The sequence below is a fragment of the Sesamum indicum genome, linkage group LG2 (genome assembly GCF_026168435.1).
Source record: "Sesamum indicum cultivar Baizhima isolate 11 linkage group LG2, ASM2616843v1, whole genome shotgun sequence".
Taxonomy (NCBI): domain Eukaryota; kingdom Viridiplantae; phylum Streptophyta; class Magnoliopsida; order Lamiales; family Pedaliaceae; genus Sesamum; species Sesamum indicum.
This window is the reverse complement of record NC_142658.1, coordinates 15,080,180-15,102,942: the sequence shown is the minus strand read 5'-3', so window position 1 is coordinate 15,102,942 and position 22,763 is coordinate 15,080,180. Positions and strand designations below refer to the sequence as shown.

At 35.8% G+C, this 22,763-nt stretch overlaps 2 protein-coding genes across 4 annotated transcripts; both read left to right on the top strand.

The window, feature by feature from the left end:
• The first annotated feature begins 810 nt into the window (after positions 1 to 810).
• RIF10 (polyribonucleotide nucleotidyltransferase) lies at positions 811 to 17,893 on the top strand. Of its 2 annotated transcripts, XM_011071663.3 has the most exons (25): positions 812 to 1,254; positions 1,916 to 1,984; positions 2,220 to 2,326; positions 2,417 to 2,459; positions 2,595 to 2,678; positions 2,977 to 3,041; positions 3,127 to 3,283; positions 4,362 to 4,418; positions 5,009 to 5,122; positions 7,040 to 7,303; positions 8,793 to 8,867; positions 9,576 to 9,689; positions 11,216 to 11,308; positions 12,019 to 12,197; positions 13,388 to 13,571; positions 13,730 to 13,777; positions 13,941 to 14,013; positions 15,135 to 15,208; positions 15,291 to 15,398; positions 15,490 to 15,584; positions 15,781 to 15,844; positions 15,993 to 16,046; positions 16,125 to 16,166; positions 16,750 to 17,233; positions 17,357 to 17,893. In XM_011071663.3, exons 1-24 carry the CDS (start codon positions 916 to 918, stop codon positions 17,152 to 17,154), a joined length of 2,907 nt encoding a protein of 968 aa, XP_011069965.1. In that variant the 5' UTR covers positions 812 to 915; the 3' UTR covers positions 17,155 to 17,233; positions 17,357 to 17,893. The 2 variants fall into 2 exon arrangements, with proteins under 2 accessions (XP_088733564.1, XP_011069965.1); XM_088877438.1 differs by lacking the exon at positions 17,357 to 17,893 and having other exon boundaries at positions 811 to 1,254; positions 15,781 to 15,872; positions 16,750 to 16,848.
• Positions 17,181 to 22,437, top strand: LBD20 (LOB domain-containing protein 20). 2 transcript variants are annotated; one of them, XM_011071888.3, is made up of 5 exons: positions 17,181 to 17,233; positions 17,357 to 17,444; positions 17,997 to 18,108; positions 18,815 to 19,225; positions 21,974 to 22,437. In XM_011071888.3, the coding sequence occupies exons 4-5, from the start codon at positions 18,854 to 18,856 to the stop codon at positions 22,334 to 22,336; spliced, it is 735 nt and encodes a 244-aa protein (XP_011070190.1). In that variant the 5' UTR covers positions 17,181 to 17,233; positions 17,357 to 17,444; positions 17,997 to 18,108; positions 18,815 to 18,853; the 3' UTR covers positions 22,337 to 22,437. The 2 variants fall into 2 exon arrangements, with proteins under 2 accessions (XP_011070190.1, XP_020547496.1); XM_020691837.2 differs by having other exon boundaries at positions 17,997 to 18,113.
• The last annotated feature ends 326 nt before the right edge of the window (positions 22,438 to 22,763 follow it).

Genomic DNA, 22,763 nt, shown 5'->3' with positions numbered 1-22,763 from the left:
GGTGAAAAAAATAATGATATAATATTAGAGTAGAAAATGCATAAAAATTGAAAAAAATATATCAAAAGATACTGAAAGAATTGAAAGTCAGATAAATAAATAAATAAATAAATAAATTTAAGTTAAATTTAAAAAAATACAAAATGACAAATCCAAAATGATAAGATACTAAATGACCCTCTCCCTAAATAAAGTATAGATATAATTAAAAACTCAGTTACCAGATAAGACCCCACAAGGAATGATATTCTTAATGAATTTTCGACGATGAAACCAAATGCGTTGTCTCCTTTTCATAGGATGAAAGGGGTGACCAAAATGCGTTTCTTTATGGAAAAATGTCAATTCAGTAATCATTTTCTAAATTACTATATAACAAAAACAGTAAATTGCGATAGGCTTTTATCAAATTTATCGTAATAATAAATATTTTTTTATTATTTAAATATTTATAAATACTTCTCTAAAATTAATAATTATCTGATAAAATATCACTTCGTGACAACTCATTATAATTGGTATTTTTTAGACTGTCGATAATTCTTAGATGTACTTGAAATTTTTTCTAACAGTAAAAAACTATTTTTAATTACGACAAATATGGGAAGCTCGTTGTGATTTACTATAACGAAAAAATAACAAGTATTTTGGGCCTATTTACAAAGCCGTATGCTTAGGCCCAAGTACTTTATGGGCCTTTCTTATGATGTGGGCTGAAGCCCATTAACGTTTTGGGCTTGGACTCATATGAGCCCTATTTACTGGAGCGAACTTGAAAATTTAAATAAAATTAGAAAAAATATTAAACACTATTTTCTCTCATTCTCGGAGAGAAAGAAGAGAGTGGATAAGCCTGCAAATACTACACATACTTCACACGCAGTGACGGTGAAGGGACAGTGGAAGGCGGGGAAAATGCTGGCAGCCAACCCTAATTCGAGCTTCCACACCCCTCTCTCGCGATTCAAATCGTCAACATCCAAGAAGTTCAGAATACTTTCTCAATTTTCACCGGTTAATGGAATTCCTCCGTCAAAAATTTTTCACTTGTCTTCCATTTTGGCACCAAATGCTGTTCTTCGGACTCCCAGAACGAGGAAAAGGAGAACTCGGAGCAGCAGAGGAAGCAGAAACTTGTGTAATCAGTTTGCTATTGGAGCTTCTTTAGCTGCAGAGCCTGATATTCAAAGTGATGAAGCTCTACAGCAGCCGTTCGCTCCTTACTCTATTAAAATTCCTGTTGGTGATCGCCATGTAAGTCGTTTTGATTCATTGTAGTTATTTCAGTATTTTTGGAAGTTAGATATTTGGAAATTAATTGATGATGGGGCCAACTTACGAGTTTCGTGCGCGCAAAGTTCAGTCTTCAATCTTTATGTTTGCGTTTCCTTTTTGTGTTGTTCATTTGGTTGCTCTCTCTTCGTTGTCGGATAGAAACATGGGTAAGAAATGAAATTTTCTTGCTGGAGAGGTTTATTCTTTGAAATTGGAATGTACTGCATGTCAATGGTATAATGAATAAGGTTCTTTCTTAGGGTATGAGAGATTTCAAAGTATTGCATGCCATAAGAGCTGGTAAGATATGTTGGGACTTCGGAGTGTATCAACCTACACTGTTGGACAATCTATCACAATATTCAAATTAAATGGCTCCGGGGTTGGAAAAACTTTGAACATGAGAGCTCCAGGGTTGGTGCCACCTATCTTATTTTATGAAGTACTTAGATTTCCTTAACTTTCTGTTTGCAAAACTATCAGCAAATCAATTACGATCTTTTGGACTCTGGCTGGTTTCTTTTTTTTTTCTTTTGCCCCCAGCTTGGCTATTTTTCAAATACGTTATTTTGCATTTTGGTCTGGGTCCTATGATGCATCACTAATCTTCACCTCATGTGATTTTTCTGAGTTTTCACAGATATTGGTTGAGACTGGTCACATGGGAAGACAAGCTAGTGGTGCTGTTACTGTTACAGATGGAGAAACTGTAAGTTATGGACTTAAAGAATTATTTTCTGTTTGTTTTTGGCTAAACTTCTTATAATTTTCCTAGACGACTAAATGCTGTTGTTTTAAACTAAAAATCATCTCTGCAAATGTTGATGCATGTGCCTTTTTGTTTGGTCAAAATGTTCCAATCTAAGGCATAACTTGATGATGTTAAGTTGAATTGGCTCTGTTGTTTATGCTCTGAATAAAATAGTTTTCACCTTTCCTTGTAGATTATCTACACAACTGTTTGTTTGGCTGATGTTCCGAGTGAGCCTTCTGATTTCTTTCCTCTTTCTGTACATTATCAAGAGCGATTCTCGGCAGCTGGTCGCACGAGGTATATGCTGGACATTTTAGATATTTCCTTTAAACAGGCTCCTAGCTTGGTAAGGAAACTTATGTTTTTGGTTATCCTGCCATTTTTCAGTGGTGGGTTTTTCAAGCGAGAGGGAAAGACCAAGGATCATGAGGTATTTCACTGCTTTTGGTGTTGAGGAATGTTTTCTATAGCAATGGTGAAGAATTTCATTGTCAACTATGAATACCATTTATCAATTTCTACATTGTGGTTGGCCTGCTAATCTGTAAGCAATTTCTTCTTGCAGGTTCTTATTTGTAGACTAATAGATAGACCTTTACGCCCAACTATGCTCAAAGGGTTTTATCACGAAACACAGATATTATCTTGGGTATGTTTTTTTTACTAAAATCTTGTGAATGGACAAAGTTTCTTGGTTGTTACCTCCAACATCTAATATCCTTAAAATGCTTTCTCTACATTTTGTTTCTTGAATTTTTTCATAGCTATCATAGACCAAATTACCATGTAAGAATTCTTGAAGATGGAAAATAGAGAGAAAAAGAAAGGACTTGAAAATTTGTTAAGTGCTCTTAGTCAGTTAAGTGGTTGGTTATATATTTAATCATATTTCCAATAGTGGCTATGCATAGCTGATGCCTTTTACTTCCATCATTCCCATGAGGCAGGTACTCAGTTATGATGGTTTACATCCCCCAGATTCTTTAGCAGTGACGGCAGCTGGGATTGCAGTGTATGTTTGTTGCCTTGGTTCACCTTCTACTGGTTGACTACATAATTTAGGCCACTTATATATTGTAATTCATCAAATACAACAGAGCTCTTTCAGAAGTGCCAAATTCTAAAGTTATTGCGGGGGTTCGTATTGGGCTTATTGGTGATAAGTTTGTTGTAAATCCAACTATGAAGGAGATGGAAGGGTCTAAGCTAGACTTGTTGCTGGCAGGTACAGACAGTGCGATATTGATGATTGAGGTAAATTATTACATTCCTACTCTCTATCTCTGTTTGTTCATGTGTATAACTGAACATCCAGAAATTGATTTTGTAAAAAATTGACCTTGCTTTTCTTTGGAAAGTACGAGACGTTACGAAACATTTCTAGACTAATTCTTTTGGCCTATTGTAATATGTATCTGGAATTCTGTATTTGACTTCTGAAAACTTAATGGTAATCGAATTATTGTTTCTTTCTTCTTTAATTTAGTTCAACAACCAGTATTCTCTGAAACACTTAAACAAAGTTTTATGATGGCTGTCAAACGTCTTAATAAAACCTTGCTTGCCGCTGTTGTAAAGCTCAAAATAGCCAGCCGAAAGACCTATTTTTTAGACATAACAGTATTAACAACCATAAAATTGACAATAAATGGTTCAAAATATTTGCCAATTCTTCAGAGCCTTTTCTAAACTTCTCCACTTGCTTCCGTCTACACAGATGTCCATCCTTCTACTGCCCCATTCCCATATTTGCCCCACCTATCTACCCCTCTCTTCTCTGTATGTGCATATACATGTATTGGTCTCTGGCGTCAGGTTTAGGAGTAGTGACTCATAGCGGGATGGGAATCAGGATGCATAGAGAGTGGAAGGGTCCAGAGCTGGGGGGTTTTCCCAGAAATTGGCGGGGAAAAAGATGAACAATGGAAAAGAAATGGGAAGATGATAAAAGAGGTCAGATCTGGGCCCGGGTTATTACAGTGGATCCAGCATATTATAGCCCCATGTGTGCGATGCTAGACAGGGTCTGAGTCTTGGTCTATCTTTGTATTCTGATTGGTTTTTAGATATGGGCCTGTGTCGGCAGAGACTCTGCCCATTTTCAGCCCTAAACTGCTAAAGCTTTAAAGACGACGTCGAAAGAGTTCAGCTGAAAATCAATCATTTGTCAGATGGTCCATGTATCTTCTCCTTGTAGAAAGAGAGATGCTATTGTTAACAGAGTTCTACTAGTATAAAATAGAAGTTTTTGGTGATTGGAGGCTATGCTTAAACATCCACAGTGGTTGCTGAATTTTCTGACTGTTGTTGTGTCTGAAATGGATCATCACAGGGATACTGTGACTTCCTTCCTGAAGAGAAGTTATTGCAAGCAGTAGAAGCTGGACAGGTGCCTACCTATCTTTCATTTCATATCTTCTATTAGCTATTCTCCTCCTTTAAAGATGTAATGTTTCTTTTTTATCAATCTCCATTACAGAATTGAACCAATTATAATGTTATAGTTTCCTCTTCCTTGGGATCTAGGATAATTAGACTCTTCCTGGGCGGTTGTCGTTGGTTGGCCATTATCTGCCATAATTGGGTATTCACTGTATTAAGATTTTTATATGCTTGCTAAGTATTCTTATTTTTGTAACTTTCAACACAGTTTGTGATGCTGGGGCATGCCAACATGTTTGGGGTTGTTATTTAACTCAATCCTGCAAGTTTTATGAAAATTTATGAAATGCTGGTTAATACTCTGGATAATGAGTTGAAAAGGAAATGTGTTTGGTTCCCCATGGACTTTTCTGGACTAATGAATATCTAGTATAGTACTTTGCTATTATGATATTCTTTCGGACTGCAGTGCATTGGTTGCGATGCTTAATTAATTTCAAGCTTCGCAATTTAATTACAACTTCAACTCAACACTATGGGATATTTATTAGTGATATTTAATGTGTGTATGACCATTTTTATTATTTACAATGTCAGAATGCTGTGCGAGATATATGCAAAGAGGTGGAATCCTTAGTGAAGAAGTGTGGGAAACAAAAAATGCTTGAAGCAATCAAATTGCCCCCTCCTGAGCTGTATAAGCATGTCGAAGTATGTTTTATTCTTCTTGTATGATTGCCACCTATCAATGATTTTATGTTATCAATTTCCATTTCTTAACTTGTCCCAGTTGATGCTTTATTTTAGATCTGTTTTCTTGCGTGTACTTTTCATTATAGTAGCTTTGGACACGTGCCATGCTTGGGAGTATTAGGTCCTTTTATCTTCTTCAGGGATGAATTCTAAAATATCTCTTTGATCATATACTTTTATTTTCAATTTTGTTTGGTTTTAACTGCGTGATTATCCAAAACCAGGACTTCCAGATAAAATAATAATTCCACATGATTATTGAGAAATGTAATGTGTACAAACATTTTTATCTTTTGTACCTCTTTTCTGAATGCTGGTGAGGCTGTCATTCTGAGACACACCGATACTCAGAATAGTTTTAGCAGTAGAACTCTTTTTGTACGTCATATAAAAGTTTGGAGATATGGAGAATCTCTTTGATTATATAGCTTTAGTTTTTATTTTGTTTTGTTTTGACTGTTTGAATATCCAAAATCAAGACTTCCAGGTGGAATAATAATTCCATGTGATCACTTAGAAATCTGCATGCACACAAAAATTCTTATCTCTTGTGTCTCTTTTCTAAATTCTGAGATATACCAATACTGAGAATTGTTTTAGCAGTAGAAAAAATCTGCAGTCATGTAAAAGTTCAGAGCAATGGAGCTTGTAGAACCAAGATGTTGACTTCATTGTATAAGGTTTACCCTGTGCTGTAGAATATTACAAGTTTCATAGGGTCTGCTATTTGGAGGATGTTACTGACTCAATGCATAAGTTTGAGTGACAGAGATTTCACCAGAACTGCATTTTTGAATCACAGATATTAGATTCTGGAGCTAGCTTTTTGGATGGACAGATGATGAAGAAATAACAATAATATGGTTCATGCACATATTCATCATGCTTATTCTCTGTAATGATGTTGCTGATCCTCTGTAGAAGGTCGGTTGCAGTTGTTCAAATTACCAATGGAATCGGGCAGTATATAACTTTCCATATTTAGGATAAGGTTTAGGAACCATGTCGTTTCTTATATAATCAGCGATTTGAATTTTGAATCTACCCTAAACAACTGATTTTAGGTTCAATTTTTGACAGTCAACACTTGTTCCATACTTTGGATTGAAGAAAACTGGTTTCACATGAAGCCCTTTGTTGAGTTGTTTCTTAAATTTTGATACCAATTGGAGCACCTTGAAACTTGTAGAAACTATATGACAAGACAATGTCTGAATATCCATCTTGTAAGTCTGCATAAATAACTGGCTTGAAGTTCTTAGACCAAGTCTGTTAACCACAGCATATAAGAAACCTATGAAAGTTGAGATGATCATCTTAGCAGAAGTGGTAGTGTTGATGGTGTCTGTGCTTCCCATTGGCAAATGTGAGAGAAAATATACTTAACTTGAAAGCTGCTGCGGAAGAAGAGCAGAAAGGTTGAAAGAAAAAAGCCAAAAGGGGACTGATGGATTTTCCCCAACTCTTTTGGGGCTTTGGGGCAAGATGAGTTTTGGGTCTTAAATAGATATTAATGTAAAGACTTTCTTCTTTTAGCAGAAGATTAATTTGGTTGGAAAAACCATCCACTTTAAGACTTTACATGCAAATGTCTAATGAGTCGCAACTTGTTTCATATCTATTTCTAACTATGTTTGCTTCCTTTTAAGTATTCTTATATCATTCTTGTGTTATATGGGGACAGGTTCCATGGTAATTTTACATGTACAATGTCAATAGGAAACGGGCATGAAAATGTTAACCTGCCATTTCTTTCTCATATATATTGCTAGAGTTAATGAAAGCTTTATCAATGTTATCCTTGTTATAATTTCTTCATTTGTTGTGATATAAACATTCTGTTAAGTCATGACAGTGATTTTTGATAATATTCAGGAAATTGCAGGTGATGAATTGGTTGAAGCTCTACAAATTAAGAACAAAATCCCAAGAAGAAAGGCATTATCATCTGTGGAAGCAAAAGTTTTGAGCATACTTACAGAGGAGGGCTTTGTTAGTAAGACGGGAACTGCTGTGACCACTGAAACGTTACCTGACTTACTTGAGGATGAAGAAGAGGATGAGGAGGTCGTAGTTGATGGTGAAGTTGATGAAGGTGATGTTCATATCAAGCCAATCCCAAAGAAGTCCACCCCATTGGTAATTCTGGGCCTCTAAGAGAACCTTTAAACTCTTCTTTCTTTAGGTTATTGTCTGGGTACAATTCTGAAGTTTTGATGGATTTACTTTCTTATTCCTTTTTGTTGCGCTATTTTGTATTGGCCTTAATGATGTAAGTCGGGAGTTGTATATGTGATCCTATTTAGTTTTGTTTTTTGTTGATGCCAGAAAGGTGGAGTAGTCTATGTGGTCATTTTTTTTTTCCCCTTTTGTCTCTAGCTGACATGAACTTAAGGGAGGAACACTGTTTTGATGAGTGAATTCATTATCCTCAAGGAAGCTGTTTCTTCAGTTTTGGTTTTCTGTAATTGTTGAGGCATGTTCGACGTGTTTGTCTTTTGATACCTTGAAATTCTAAATGGTGTAGCCACACTAAGAACACCCCCTTGTTTCCATCTTTATGGCTGTTTTTCTTTTTTTGGGTGCCTAGGCCCACGGTCTAGTTTTTACATCACAAACACCTTTTAACGGTGATGTCCTACCCTTAACTAAAATCATCACCATGGTAACAGAAGAAACCAAAACAATGATGAATGAAAGTTTGGATGTTAAAGCTTAAGCCAATTAAATGGTAGTTTTTCTTGCAACTGGAGACTACGCAAACAATGGTTTTTGGGTCATGAACTTTATTTCTTTCGCCTTTCAAGCTTGTACGATGTTATCATGTATTCCGGAATATCAGTGTACACCATATCTGTTATGTCATCGTCAGCACCAGTTAGGTGGGAAATAGGGTGACCCGATACCGTGATTTCTGCTTATCTTATTCTTTAGCAGAGGTGAAAGGACGTTGTACATACTGATCCCAGACTTAACTGTTTATGAGTAGGGAACTCCTAATTTCTTGGCATGTCTTAGGGTAAATTCTTTCTTTTATTACGATTATGTTAATTGAGGGAATTCTACTATGTAGGGATTCTCGTGATAATGATATAATAAGTGAATTAGATTAGTCATAGCCTTTATAATAACGGGTGCTTCTGACCTTAGGCTCTTTCTGCTGTTTGTAGCCACAGCTGCAATCTGATTTATAGATCCCGAGACGCACTTCGTATATGCATCAGATGCACAGAGTAGATGTAGAGTCGTTCAAACTTGTAAATCAAACATTTTATTGAGATAATGTGGTTATGATGTTAAATGGAGAAAGACCTTTTTCAACACTAAATAAAAACTCAGAAGTCATGGTTGATGGGATTCTTTTGTCGCTTTAGCTCTTTATTTCTTATTGCCAATACATACAGCTTGAGTACATAAAATTTCGTTAAGTTTTTGCTTATTCATATGCCAAACTCAAAGTACAGAACCAATTGACAACAAAACTACCAATTGGTGCTTATGTTAAAATTTCTGGTCTGGTGAGAAGTTGTTGATTCTATTGGTCCTATACCATTGAATTTTATTGACATATCATATGGTTTTGAGTGATTGAAGTTGACTAATCTTTTGATGTTTGATTTTCATATAGCTTTTCTCTGAGGTAGATGTGAAGCTAGTTTTCAAAGAAGTCTCATCCAAATTCTTGCGGAGACGTATTGTTGAGGTAAGATTTAAAGAAAAATACCTGAAATCTTAATCCTTTGCTTGCTCAACTAGCAGTTTTATGTTAAGGGATTCTCATGTCTTGTCTTCAACATCCGACTTTAGCTTTTGATTAAAATGGACACCTTTTTTTGGTGGTAGGTAATGAAAATCCTTATTAATTACATCATTAAAGGGGCTTGATGAACATCAGGATCTTGTATCTTGTAGTTTCTTGTGTTTTATAATTTTTTTTTGCAATTGTTTATCATCTTATGGAAACTTCCTTAGTATTTGAGTATTTAAAATGTATGAGCAATAATGAATTTATTTTTACTGCAAAAGCAAATGTGGTGGTTCAGGTGTTTACATTCTTGCAAGAGAACTTTTATGTACCAAAACTCAATTGATGATAGGACTGTGGATATCTGGAATCAATTGTCAAGATTCTGACGGCTAAATAGATGGTTTTCTATGTTAAATTTCACATTCCTCTTGTGTTCTATCTTGCAAAATTCAAATTTGTGACTGTTACACAATACACTGACTGTGTAACTTTGTTAATGTAAGAGATAAAACAACAGGGAAACAAATTAACATGTTCTATTACAGGGACACTCATTTTCTGTTACAGAACTTTTGTAATTGTTTCATAAATTTTAGTTATTGTTTCATTATGTCTTCGTTCTAATCTGAACTTTTGTTCTGTTCTCATATTCTCATTTCTCAGGGAGGAAAAAGAAGTGACGGCAGAACCCCTGAGGAATTACGATCCATCACTTCACGCTGTGGATTACTTCCTCGAGCACATGGAAGCGCCCTTTTTACACGTGGCGAAACCCAGGTCTGATTATATCTGTTTTTGTCAGAACCTGGATTAGATCATTACAGTTCTCTTCAGTCTAGTTCTTGTAATGGGATCTTGATAGCTTCTTTCAGGTATTTGCATTATTATGATCATGCTTCTTGTGTGTCTCTGTTCTCTTCCATCTGAAGTCACAACTTTGATGTCTCTCAAAACTTACTGATGCTTGTGATTTTTGTTGATATGTTGTAAGAATATTTTGCTGTAGTGATAAACTGTATCATATACAAGAGTGCTTGAACCCTTTAATATCCTGAATGCCTGAATGAATCAATCTCATGGTTGGAAGTTTGGAACGTGTGCTGCCCTTGTCTTCTGGATCATACTCTGTTTCCTTGGAGTGTGTGCTGCCCTTGTCTTCTAGACGCACTCTGTTTCCTCTCTCTCTATAATGACTGAACCTTTTACTCAAGCAATTTGGTGCAATTAGGAAAGGTGAAAATATAACTGCACAGCAGTAATTTAATGAACTAGCACTGGAGATTTTGTATAACACGTAATTCTTGAAGGAGTATATTTAACAGAAGATTTCAAGGGTCTTGAATCCTGAAGATGAAACGTGTAGAGAGGGAACAAATATTATTGGTGTCGGCCCCATTTCCGGTGCTGCTTTAAAAGATAAATAACTCAACTGTCTTTGACTTTGAGTGACTATCAGAAACTCAATTCAACTAAGTAAACCCTCAGAAGACCTCTAAAAAGAAAGAAGCGAGACCAAAATTAAATCAAGAAAATGTTGGTAAACAATTCTTAACTTGTGATTCAATTTCTTTTCCCTTTTCAGCTCTGAGAATGTAAACTTGTGAAAATTTTCTTTATGAGAACCTCTCTTGTCCTAGATGAAAATATTCTGAACGCCTCAGGTTCTTGCATGCTTATCATTTCCAAGCAAAACTTGTGGGCGTTCTCTCTTTATGTGAATCTTTTTCCTTGTCTCAAACTCTGATTATGCCAGATCTTTACGTACTATATATCACCTTGTCCCTATTTGTAGATATATGAAATTTTTTCATTACCTAAATCTATGCAATTGTTCCATATTTTGGATGTCAATTTTAGAGTACTCACACTGGAAATATAAAGTATTTCTTCACGTACTATAAACACTGAATTTGTTTACAGACACTAAAGTATTTTAGTCAATTTTGGCCAGATCTTTAAGTATTATAAACACTGAATTTGTTTTCTAGTATGTTGACTTGACTTAGTATGAGCAGCTATGTTCATTTTGCTGACGTTAGAAGTACATCAGTTGCTTGTTAAAACTTCATTAAACTTTGTTTGCAGTACTTGTGAGAAAATTTCTTGCCCTGCCAATCTTATGAACAAATTCCCAAAATTGTTTTTATGAAAAATGACATATAGACAGTGAAAATGCTTTAATTTGGATCCATACAAACTACTGTCTATTTGTACCCCACCAAACCAATGTGCTGAATCTACAAACACGATGCTTGTATCCTCTTACTTTGTAATTTTTGATGTATTTCATTTGTCTTTTGTAGTCGTTAGCTGTGGCTACACTTGGCGATAAACAAATGGCCCAGAGAATAGATAACCTTGTAGATGAAGACGAGTTCAAGAGGTTCTATCTTCAGGTGACACTGCTGAAAATATCATACTTCCTTCTAGTATTATTCATAGTGGAAAATCCCATGTTAGTTGCTGGTTTGACATTGACTTCCAAAACACGAGCAACTTGATCTTGAAGTGGCTCGATCTCATTACATTCTCTCCTCTACCTTTAAGTTATCCCAGCCAACATATTTGTGGTTTCTTTACGTCTGAAGATATTCTGTTACTTAATCACTGTCATTAGTTTGCTATTGCTACTTCATATTGCCCTGATCTGCAGATCTGAACATCCATGAAATTTAGTGGAAAACTGTTGCGTGTAGTTGTTGATGAGGAAGATCTCTGGGAATTGGTTGAGCACTGCAGCAATAATTTGATTTATCAGAACTTTATCTCAAAGCTCTGATTTGTAAAGATCATATTATTATCTGCAGGATAAAAAGCATTAGGTTTCTGTAAGATACTAAAACAGTTACAAATTTCTTGTACTAAGATCTCGAGGAATGTTACTCAGCAAAAAATTGTCCCAAATTATTCCTCCTTTTCCTTGTTAAATTCAATCAATCAATACCCCTTGATACCCAAAACATTAAATTTCAACCAGTAAAGCACACGAATTTATAAGTTCATTTTCTTCTCATCTAATTCAATATTCTTTCTGCTATACACGAGCTGACTGCAGAGTGTTTACAGTTTCCAGTCAAGTTCATTCTTTTGTTGGTTGTTTGTGCAGTACACATTTCCTCCCTCGTCTGTTGGAGAGGTTGGCCGTGCAGGAGCACCATCTAGAAGAGAAATTGGCCATGGAACACTTGCAGAGAGAGCTCTGGAGCCGATATTGCCTTCTGAAGATGACTTCCCTTATACTATACGTGTTGAGAGTACCATAACCGAAAGCAATGGCTCATCAAGGTAAAGCAGTGATCAGGTAGTTGTAGAGTGGTTTTATTATTCTTAAGCCACACAATTCAGTAATATAGGACTTACATGCACTTAGTACTAGAGAATGAGCTGGGACTGGAAGTATCATTCTCAAATCCACTTCCAACCTTGTTTTTGCTTCTTGAATTTAAGGGAACTTACTTAGAAGGGAATCTTTGTCCAGAACATTTTCTCACGGCCGGGCTGGCCCCCCCGGATTTCGGCCCTCTCCAAGGAATTTCAGAATGTTCGTCTCAAATTATTTAAACAATTGATAAGGTTTATTCTTGTCATGCTACTATTCATCTGACCTCATGATCTCCGTTGCCACATCCCTAAGCCATTGCCACCTTTCTCTACCTTCCCCCTAACAATTTCACTACACATATTCCTGCGGCCACGTCCATCAGAAGCTACACCTTCCCATTTGGCACCTTTACACCACCTATGGCCCTAAACTAGCCACTGTCCAACTCCTACCACCAGGCCTTCCCAGTCCATCAATAAAGTGCTCCATACTCTCAAACCAAAAACCATCCAGCCTTAATCGTAATGTCCAAACCATGAGGTGATCCACCATACATGCAACCCTCGCCCCAATCCTAGTTGCCATGCACCAATTTCTTGAATCTTTCATCTTATCTGTTTCTGAATCCCATCTATTCCATCAGGAACCCCTTACATCCTCCCTCACAGTCACCCGGGCCGCTTTAACAACCAGTGCACCAGCCACCCACCCCTACATCCATCTTACATGCCAATTGCACATGAACACTAAAGATTGGACACAACTTCTATGCCTTATACAACTAAAGCAATCAGGAAAGTGAGGCCTGACTAGTAGTGTGGTGATGGAGGATGCAAATGAAGAGCACCATGTTCTTGTTTGTTTTTCCATTGCTTTTGCTAACCAGTATGTTCTCCACCAGCGGAAAGTGGTATCAAAATTAGGAAATTTAGTCCATTTCTGTGTTTATTCCTGCATGTTATTGGATGCCTCATTGCTAGTCCTTCTGATCCAGCCATATCCATTCCCCCAGGCTAAGTGCCACTGTAGTTGCTGTTATCAGGGATAAAAAAGAATAAAAATTCTTATAAGCTCTTTTAGATATTTTCTTATGATCTTCTGATGCATATGAGTGATAAAGCCATCTGGCATTCATTTCTACAACTTGTGACAGCATGGCTTCAGTATGTGGTGGTTGCTTAGCATTACAAGATGCTGGCGTTCCAGTGAAGTGTTCAATTGCTGGAATAGCGATGGGCATGGTCTTGGACACTAAGGAGTTTGGAGGAGATGGCACTCCACTTATCCTCTCTGATATAACAGGGGGTGAAGATGCATCAGGAGATATGGATTTCAAGGTCTTGGAATTTTCCATGTGAAAGGATCTCTTTTGTTCATTTTTTTAATTTATTTCTTCAGTTTCTGGTCCATCAGTAACCATATCTGAGCAATGTTGCTCATCGATCAGTGGAAAGGCTAGGATCATGGTCATTGAGCTATCTTGTTTGTCCTGCAGGTTGCTGGAAATGATGATGGTGTAACTGCATTCCAGATGGACATAAAGGTTGTGTATCACAGTTTTCTTAGTAATTCTAGTTAATCATATGCCTGTATGTCATTTATTTTTAAATTCTTTTGTACTGAATCTGAAATATCTCATCCTGATGTTTTCGGTTCTATCATAAAGCCATCGGAAATAATTGCTCATCATAACTCTGTGATGGCAGGTCGGAGGAATTACTTTACCAGTCATGCGGCAAGCTCTCCTGCAAGCAAGAGAGGGTCGCAAGCATATTCTTGGTAAGTTATTATCAACCTCATTATCAACTATAGAATAGGTTTTTGACCGAGATATGCCTAAAAAGTGATGCAAGAAAGCAAATTGGAAACATGCCTTTCGTGGGAGCATTTAGATGAACATAATCGGGAAATAGAAGTAAATGTTACCTGGTCAAAAATTTCACAATCCTTCTGTAAAACAACTATTACAGGAGATATTGTGCAAACAAAGCCCTCTCTTCTCATGTCTAGTTTATTCATTTGAAGAGATGTTTTATATTCTTGCTGAGAGCTTGAATGAGTCAGCTTAAAATGTTGTTGTGTTCTATAGAAGTCTATACTTTCTCAAATCTTCTCATGAATATGAATTAATGCTTCTAATATGTATTGCTATGCGACAGTTAGTAGGTCCTTGGGGATGACAATATTGTAACTTAAATAGACATGTAGACTATAATTCAAGATATTGCCCATAAATAGTACATTTACTATGCCAATAAGGTTCCCTTGTAACCTGTTCTGCAGTTACTGGGGATTCTTGATGTCTAACCTGCTCTTATATTGAGTGTTATTAATTTTCTGTTACCTTTATGGTTAGAATATGGCTGCTGCATGTGTTAATATGTAATTCACCTTCACTTTTGAACAGTATTCTTAAAAAGCACTCCACCGAGAGCATAATCATTTTTTATCCCAACGATCATACCAAGCCAATTAACTCCATGTGACAGAATATTTGTAGGTCAATTGGATTCTAAAAGCATATCCATTTGCTATGAGGTGGTGTAAATTTTCTTTTATGCCAACGACCTATGAGATCTATTTGTGTCGTTTTGTACATGTCCCAATAATTTTTCCATCAATCTAAGTTTTCCTTCTCTTACCCTTTTTCCTACTGATCATGTGCATGCGCCCTAGGTCATGGTAAATTTTAGATATTACTTCGTATGCAGATCATTCTCCCATTATATCTCTTGTACTTTTCGATGCCAATGTTTATCAGCTGTTACACTATGGATCCAATGAAAAGTAAATTGAATGAATTTAAAAAACAAAAATAGATGTTCCTTAAATTATATTATCATAGCTGGTGCCCTTTTCTCACTCTTTCTAGAGCTCATCCTTTTTCATTTCCTTTTCAGCCGAGATGTCAAAATGCTTTCCTCCTCCTGCGAAGAGACTCTCAAAATATGCTCCAATTATTCATGTTATGAAGGTTTGTCTGTTCTGGATGTTCAATTTATTTGATGATATGTATACTGGTGAATGAAATTTCAACAACTTTCCGAATGATGCAGGTAAAACCAGATAAAGTGAACCTGATCATAGGTTCGGGTGGTAAAAAAGTGAAAAGTATTATTGAAGAAACAGGGGTTGAATCTATTGACACACAAGATAATGGCATTGTAAGTTGATGATAGAACTTATACTCCAGTGATTGTTTGTTAACCCCAATTTCTCTTCAATTGTTCGGTGTAAAACATGTGGCTGTAACAGGTCAAAATAACAGCTAAAGATTTATCAAGCTTGGAGAAGTCTAAGGCCATTATTAGCAACCTGACAATGGTTCCGACTGTTGGTGACATTTACAGGTCTCGTTTTCTTCTGGTTAGAGTAGCTGTGTTGACTAGCACATGCTGCGTGGAGCTGCCAGCTGAATTCATAAACTTTTTGCATTTGACATTTTCTTAATAATGATTAGAGAAACTGATTTCTCTTAGATAGCGTATTAGATGAACGTAATTTCCAAGTTCCTGTAATCATATCTTGCTCTGCCTTCTCAATCAGGAACTGCGAGATCAAATCAATTGCTCCATATGGAGTTTTTGTTGAAATATCACCTGGCCGAGAGGTAGTTCCAAAAACACCAAAAACATATGGTGCATATTTCTGAATCACTTTATTGCAAGATATTACTATTGCATACTTCGATATTAGCTATACTATATATGATGCTGGTGCAAAAGGATAGGTATCAATTGTCTTATTCTATGCTTCAGGGACTGTGTCATATTAGTGAGTTGAGTGCAAATTGGCTGGCCAAGGCAGAAGATGTAAGTATTCCGCACTGTGTGTTTTACTAACATTCAAGGCGATTATGATGTGGTAATAATTTCAGTACATAAAACCAGGCTGTCAAAGTTGGAGACCGTATTGATGTCAAGCTCATTGAGGTTCGTATTATCCTCTTCATTCCTCTGTGTTGCTAATGCACCTACGTCTTAACTGCATCCTCCCAATCAGAGTTTTGTTCCATCACTGTTTGCTCCAAGGAGTATTATTTCACATAATAAGTAATCACTAATATCTCAGATATGAATTTCAGATTGACTTTTCAGAATCCTCACAAACTATATGCATAATCGATATGGCAAAACGTCTTTTTATTTTTCCAATTTCTCTTTTGGCAATTGAACATGGATTGATGTGATTCAATTGTGTCTTTGCTAGAACGGGTTGGCTTACCATACTATTTCTCGAGATTTATTACACCAAATCTGGAGCATTAGAGGATCCAAAAAGAAAACTGTGGGAAATAATGCATGCGCTTGCCCCCAATACAAAATGGCTTCTGTTTTAGTTTTAGAATTTGCATTTACTCATCCAGATGCACACTAATTGCATCTAGAATAGGTGAAGGTAGGAGTCTGTGTAAATTTTCCGCAATGATTTTTAAGTGCTCCATGGCATTTGTTTTTTGTTGTGCTACAACTACCTTTGTATAATCCTGCTGCAAACTATGTCAATATGTTACAGATCAATGAGAAGGGGCAACTTCGGCTAAGCCGCCGTGCATTACTTCCAGAGCCTAACCCTGAGAAGCCAAGCACAAACCCAATCAAAGCAAGTGCAGATTCCCAGAAAACTCTTGACAAGGGTAAGCAGAAGAAAACTGGTCAAAAGAAGGATGTTGAAGTTGATGATGCAGAACTGTCTGAGGATAAAAGTCTTGATGTTAAAGTCAAAACTACTGCCAAAAGTAAGCCAGCGGAGGCCATTACACTTGTGGAGGATAAGTTTGTCAAGAGACTTGTAAGTTCGGGGAAGGATACATCTGAAACTGAGAAAAGCAGGGCGAAGAAAAGCACTAGTAAACCTGTCATCAATATTTCTGGAAACAGTGAGAATGCAGTTATAAATGGAGAGGCCAAAATTGGATAAAAATATTATGGCGTCATAAAAGAAGATACTTGTTCGATATGAGATTGGAAGATGGAACTCCCAGCTTCTGGGAATAGAGGTATGTGATCCACATGTTACCTTTCAACAGTTATTTTTCATTGTTTATTCTAATATTCCCTGGTGTTATTATCTTACTTGCTAGTAAAGACGGAACTGAACTTAGCTTTCTTGGTGATGACAGTTCCTGATCAGGTGATAATTTGGACTTGTTTGCCATGGCTATCTTGAACCAATTAGTTCTAATTGGAGAACCCCTATTATGGCCGAAGGTAACTAGCTCTCTCTACCTGAATCCTTCACAGCTTAAGAAAAACGGAGTGTGCCTTGAGTAAAAGAGTCATATGCAAGAGAAATTTGTAAGCCGAAGGAAATGCTGACTGTATATGCTGCTCCAGCACAATTGCACTTGTGATCCTGCTCAGTTGCGTATAATTGATTCAACACCAAATGGTCTCCGATTTCTTCACAGTAGCTATGTCTAGTTTGTCTGCAAATCTTTTTGTTTGAAATTTTATTCCACACCAGTCAATAGGATAGTAATGACATGATTGTCCCTCTCAAGCACTGTCTTTCTCTTGGTTACTGATTCTTATAGTTTTGCTTTTACTGAATCAGTGATGTCAAACACAACTTAAAAGCCCAATATTCCAGCACTTGTGAAGTTTCATTGAAAAAACCCCATACACATTTATAACTAATTCTAGTTGTTTTTGCATCATTGAGATGGTATTTGATTTCTATAGCTGTAAAGTTATTGTCTTCTCATTTCCCAAGCAATGTTGTCTGGAAAAGTAAAGGAGAAAATCATGCACTCGTTGCAGGGTTTAACCCAACACCTTATGGCACGTGCTGATGATACCCATGAACCACCTGTGTCCAAATTCCCAAAGGCGCCCCTCTGTTTCGGGAGGGTTTGCGGCGTGTCAAGCCCTGGTAAGGTTTGTCTCCAAGATCACAAGAATTTGATTTAAATGCTCACAAATGCAGTGATATTTGTAGTCAAGAAACAGTAGATGCAATAGTAATGTGCTCCCTCGCATGATATTACACCTAAATACGTCTGCTTCCACCATCCCACACGTCACGGGCAGCACAAATCTTGTGGCTTCCCAACACCCCAACACCAACACCCCCATCTGTACATACACACATACGTGCACATATTTTTAATCAAATTCAAATTAATTTTTTTAATTCCAATGTACTTCAATCAAATTCAAATTAATCATATAATTAGAAGGTGTAATTCGTTTATATTTTTAAAAAATAATCAATCATGTAATAAATATAATAACATTCGTACAATGGTGAATCAGTTTCTAGACTTCGTAGAAAAGTTAATCAATTAAAATAAAACAATTAATTAAGACTAATTTTAATAACTTCCGGCATCAATTCATTATAATAATCACCAAAATCACACTCTCCTTAAACACTCCCTTTGCACATGCATGCAACTCACACACCAAACCCTTTTCCCCTCTTTCTCTCTCTTCTCTCTCTCTAAAGGTTTACTAATCTTGCCAACCCTTCACGAGACTTACGTGCCCTTCTTCATATTATACTATAAACACAATTCTTTAACACCCTCGTTACTATTAATTTTCCTTTTAACTAAGCACTCTACTTCTCTTTACAGCTAGCTAGCTAGCTGCTACTTCACCACATATATTTCTGCATGGATGTGCCGCCAGGCGATGGCACGTCGGACAACCGCCGTGTCGGCCCCGGAAAGCGGAGAGCCGCCACCCATCCCGAGGCGGCGGACGGCGCTCCACCGGCCAATGCCCCATGTGGGGCATGCAAATTCTTGAGGAGGAAGTGTGTGAGTGGATGCATATTTGCTCCTCATTTCGGGTCGGACCAAGGCGCTGCCAGGTTCGCCGCCGTGCACAAGGTGTTCGGCGCCAGCAATGTTTCCAAGCTTCTAATGCACATCCCGGCGAACCGGCGGCATGATGCGGTGGTAACGATATCATATGAGGCTCAGGCCAGGCTCTCCGACCCGGTCTACGGCTGCGTGTCTACTATTATTGCTTTACAACAGCAGGTTTGAACAAATTATTACTTCAAATTTCTCAAGCCTATATGGGTTTCTATACATGGTTTCAGCAGAAGAAATATTGCTTTTAACTATGATTATGATTAAACGTAAAAATTGTAATGAATACTAATTAATCAAAGCTGTACAATGGTCATTTATAAACGAGATTAAAATATTTATTACAACTAAAGAATGTGGCAAATATTTTGGTCATAAGTAAAATTATAACGAATGTTAGATTAACTGTGGTCAAAATTTTGAGTTTTCGCATCAATTTTGTCTGATCGTAGTAAATAGTCTTGATTTATTATGATTTTTAAAATCGTAGTGATTTATAGCATTATACGAAAATAATCAATTTTTTTTGTAATGTTTTGTGAGGATATTCAAATCTAGTAGTAAACATATATACTAGCAGCCTTGATTTTCTATTTGAATTTTATTACACTATAATTAGTTTCAAAATATTAAATAATTTTTTTAAATTACACTAAAAATATATTTCGAACAGCACCAATCTGGTATATAATTTTAAAAATTTAATTAGTGACAAAAATTTTATATAAATCATTACGTACTATGGATAATTAGCCAATGATACACCAATATATGGTGACAACTGCAATTATTAATGTTACTAGATTATCACTGTACATATATTACTAATTACCTATTGTGATAATTAATAATAATTAGTAACAACATTCACATATAATAGCTGTGTAACTATAAAAATTATAAAAATAATTATAATGACAATATAAAAATTCTTATTACTCAATAAATATAGTTAAATACACAATCACTATCATCATCTAATTGTTTAACGCCAGCTTCTTTTTCGTTGTGTTTTACATTGCATTTAACTACGTACACTTAATTATACAAATTAAATGCATGAAATATAACTTTATTATATATATATATATTGGATGTATATAATGTATTTGATGAGAAAAAAAATATAATTTTAGTCCTGTAACTTAAGGGGTTGGTATCTTTGGTCCTGTACAATTGATTTTTTGCAATTTAGTCTTGTAACTTTAAAATGTTAATAATTTTAGTCGTTTTTCAATCAATTTGGCGAAAAATTGCATGTGACTTGCACATAACCTAATCAATGACAATTTAATCCTATAACTTAGGGTGGTTGGCAGTTTTGGTCCTACACGAATTAATGTATAGGAATAAAATTGTTATTTAATTGGGTTAAGTACAAATTAAATACAATTTTTTGGCTAAAAGTGATCAGAAAAAAAACTAAAATAATTAAAATTTTAAAATTACAGGACTAAATAACAAAAATTAATTTGTATAAGATAAAAAATCCCACCATCTGAATAAAAAACTGTATTTTTTCGTGTACTTTGACATTCACAATTAGTGAAATCAAACATAAATTGTTACATATTTATATTTTGATACGGACATGCAGTATTTTTTTTTCCCCTTAGAATACGAAAAAGGGATGTGAGTGTAATTTTTTAAAAAGTAAGGGATGATTTGTATTAGTGATATTGATATTTTTAATGGGTATATATATAATTATTTAAAAAATAAAGATAATTTATGCAAACGGCCCATAAATCTAGGGGTGTAAATATAATTATCCCATTACTTAAAAGCATGTCACTACTTTTTGACTAAATAACTGTGGTTTCTTTCCAAGATTATGGAAATTCAGTCCTTTTCTTCGACCATCATCCTTATGGGAGAAAATTCTAATTGAGATAGGGTCTAATTAGTTTTTGAAAATTTATAATTTTAGCTCTAGAAATATGGGGTGCTGGCAATTTTAGTTTTCTACGAATCTGTTTTGATAATTTCGTCTGATAATTTTATAAATTTTGCACAGTGAAGACAAAAATAGCAAGAATTTGCTAAACTGTCAGCAGATATGCACCCAATTAAGCTAGTCACATGTACTTTTTTAAATATTTTTGTTTTCAATGTGAGAATCTTTAAAATTACAGGATAAAATTAACAAAATAATTTCATACAAGACTAAAATGATCACCCCCTTATAGACTTACAGGACTAAAAGTACAATTTTTTCAAATAATTCTAAACCAATCACATGAAAAATGTGATGTATAATTCTAAGAGAATAACCAATTATATAACGAGTCTATTATACTTGTTGTACAATTTATTGGATCCAAACCAAATTTGCTTTGAATAAAATGTCCCACTTATGTATCATAAACATGGGTCTCCTGAATCCCACAATTTTAGCAATTTGCATTCTTTATCTTAGATTAATAATTTATATTTGAGTGCTCAACACATACACGTAATGTGTAATGGAAAATTCTAGTTCAAACTTGACTCGATCAAATTTAAATCAATCATATGATAAGTGCAAAATACATTTGTTGTCTAATTGGTGTACAATTAAAGAAAAGTAACCAATCACATAACACTTTCTCTACGGTTGTTTTGACTCGATCAAAGCTTGTTCGGCAAGAATTTTCCTAAAATTTCCATCTCTTACATATACACATACATATAGAGGTATACTTTATGCACGTAACGTATATATCTGTAGCGAAATTCAAGATAAAATAGTCGATTTTGTAAACCATGATTCGAACTATATACGATTTCATTTCATATACAATTGTGAGATTAATTAATAATAAACAGTCTAATGCTTGAAAGTAATTGATTTTGCAATCATCTAATGCTTATATCTTCATCAGGTTCTTGAATCATATCCAAGATTCTCTAACATGTAGAGTACATACAATTTAGGTGGCATCACTTCAAGCAGAGCTCTCAGTGGTACAAACTCAGCTCCTAAACACCAGATTTGCTATGGCAAATGCACTTCACCACAACTCACCACCACCACCACAACAACAGCAGCAGCAGCACATTGCAGCAACTTATTCCAACACATCCTCAGCCTCCAACACTCTGATTAGCATGCATGGCTTCAGCCCCAACCTGGGATCAGACACTACTGCACCCTCTAAAACTACTTTTCATGACCACCCCATGAACAGTAGCGCTCGTCTCTCCGCCCCGACGACAGCCACTCAACACGATCATGAGGAGGAAGAAGAGGACGAAAGCCATGATCCTGTTGCATTTGCTAATCACATTTTTCACTGACATATATATACTGTACTTACATCAAACCATCATCATCATCATCAATCAATGTTACTACTACTTGTAAGCAATAAATTATGTTCTTTAACAACACTATTACATCAAGAAAGCTTTGTTTATAGTCCTCTTATGTTTGATTCAGTATAATAGTCTAGAGGTAAAGCTCTTAAGGTACCAAATGCTAGCTATCATTTGGAGGGTGCATGTTTGCATGCTTTGGCGAGTTATCAGTTGACTGCGAACTGTGGGTCCAGTTTTGATCGGATTGTTGGGGTTTGAAGATCATCTTTGGAGGCTTTTTGGTCATTTCAAAGGGTCCGCATGTGGTCGCCGCATCAAATTTTCTATCACAAATTCATATTTCAAACACGATGTGTATATAACTTGTGTCATTTTTATATTTAACAAAAGAGTTTTTTTATACACG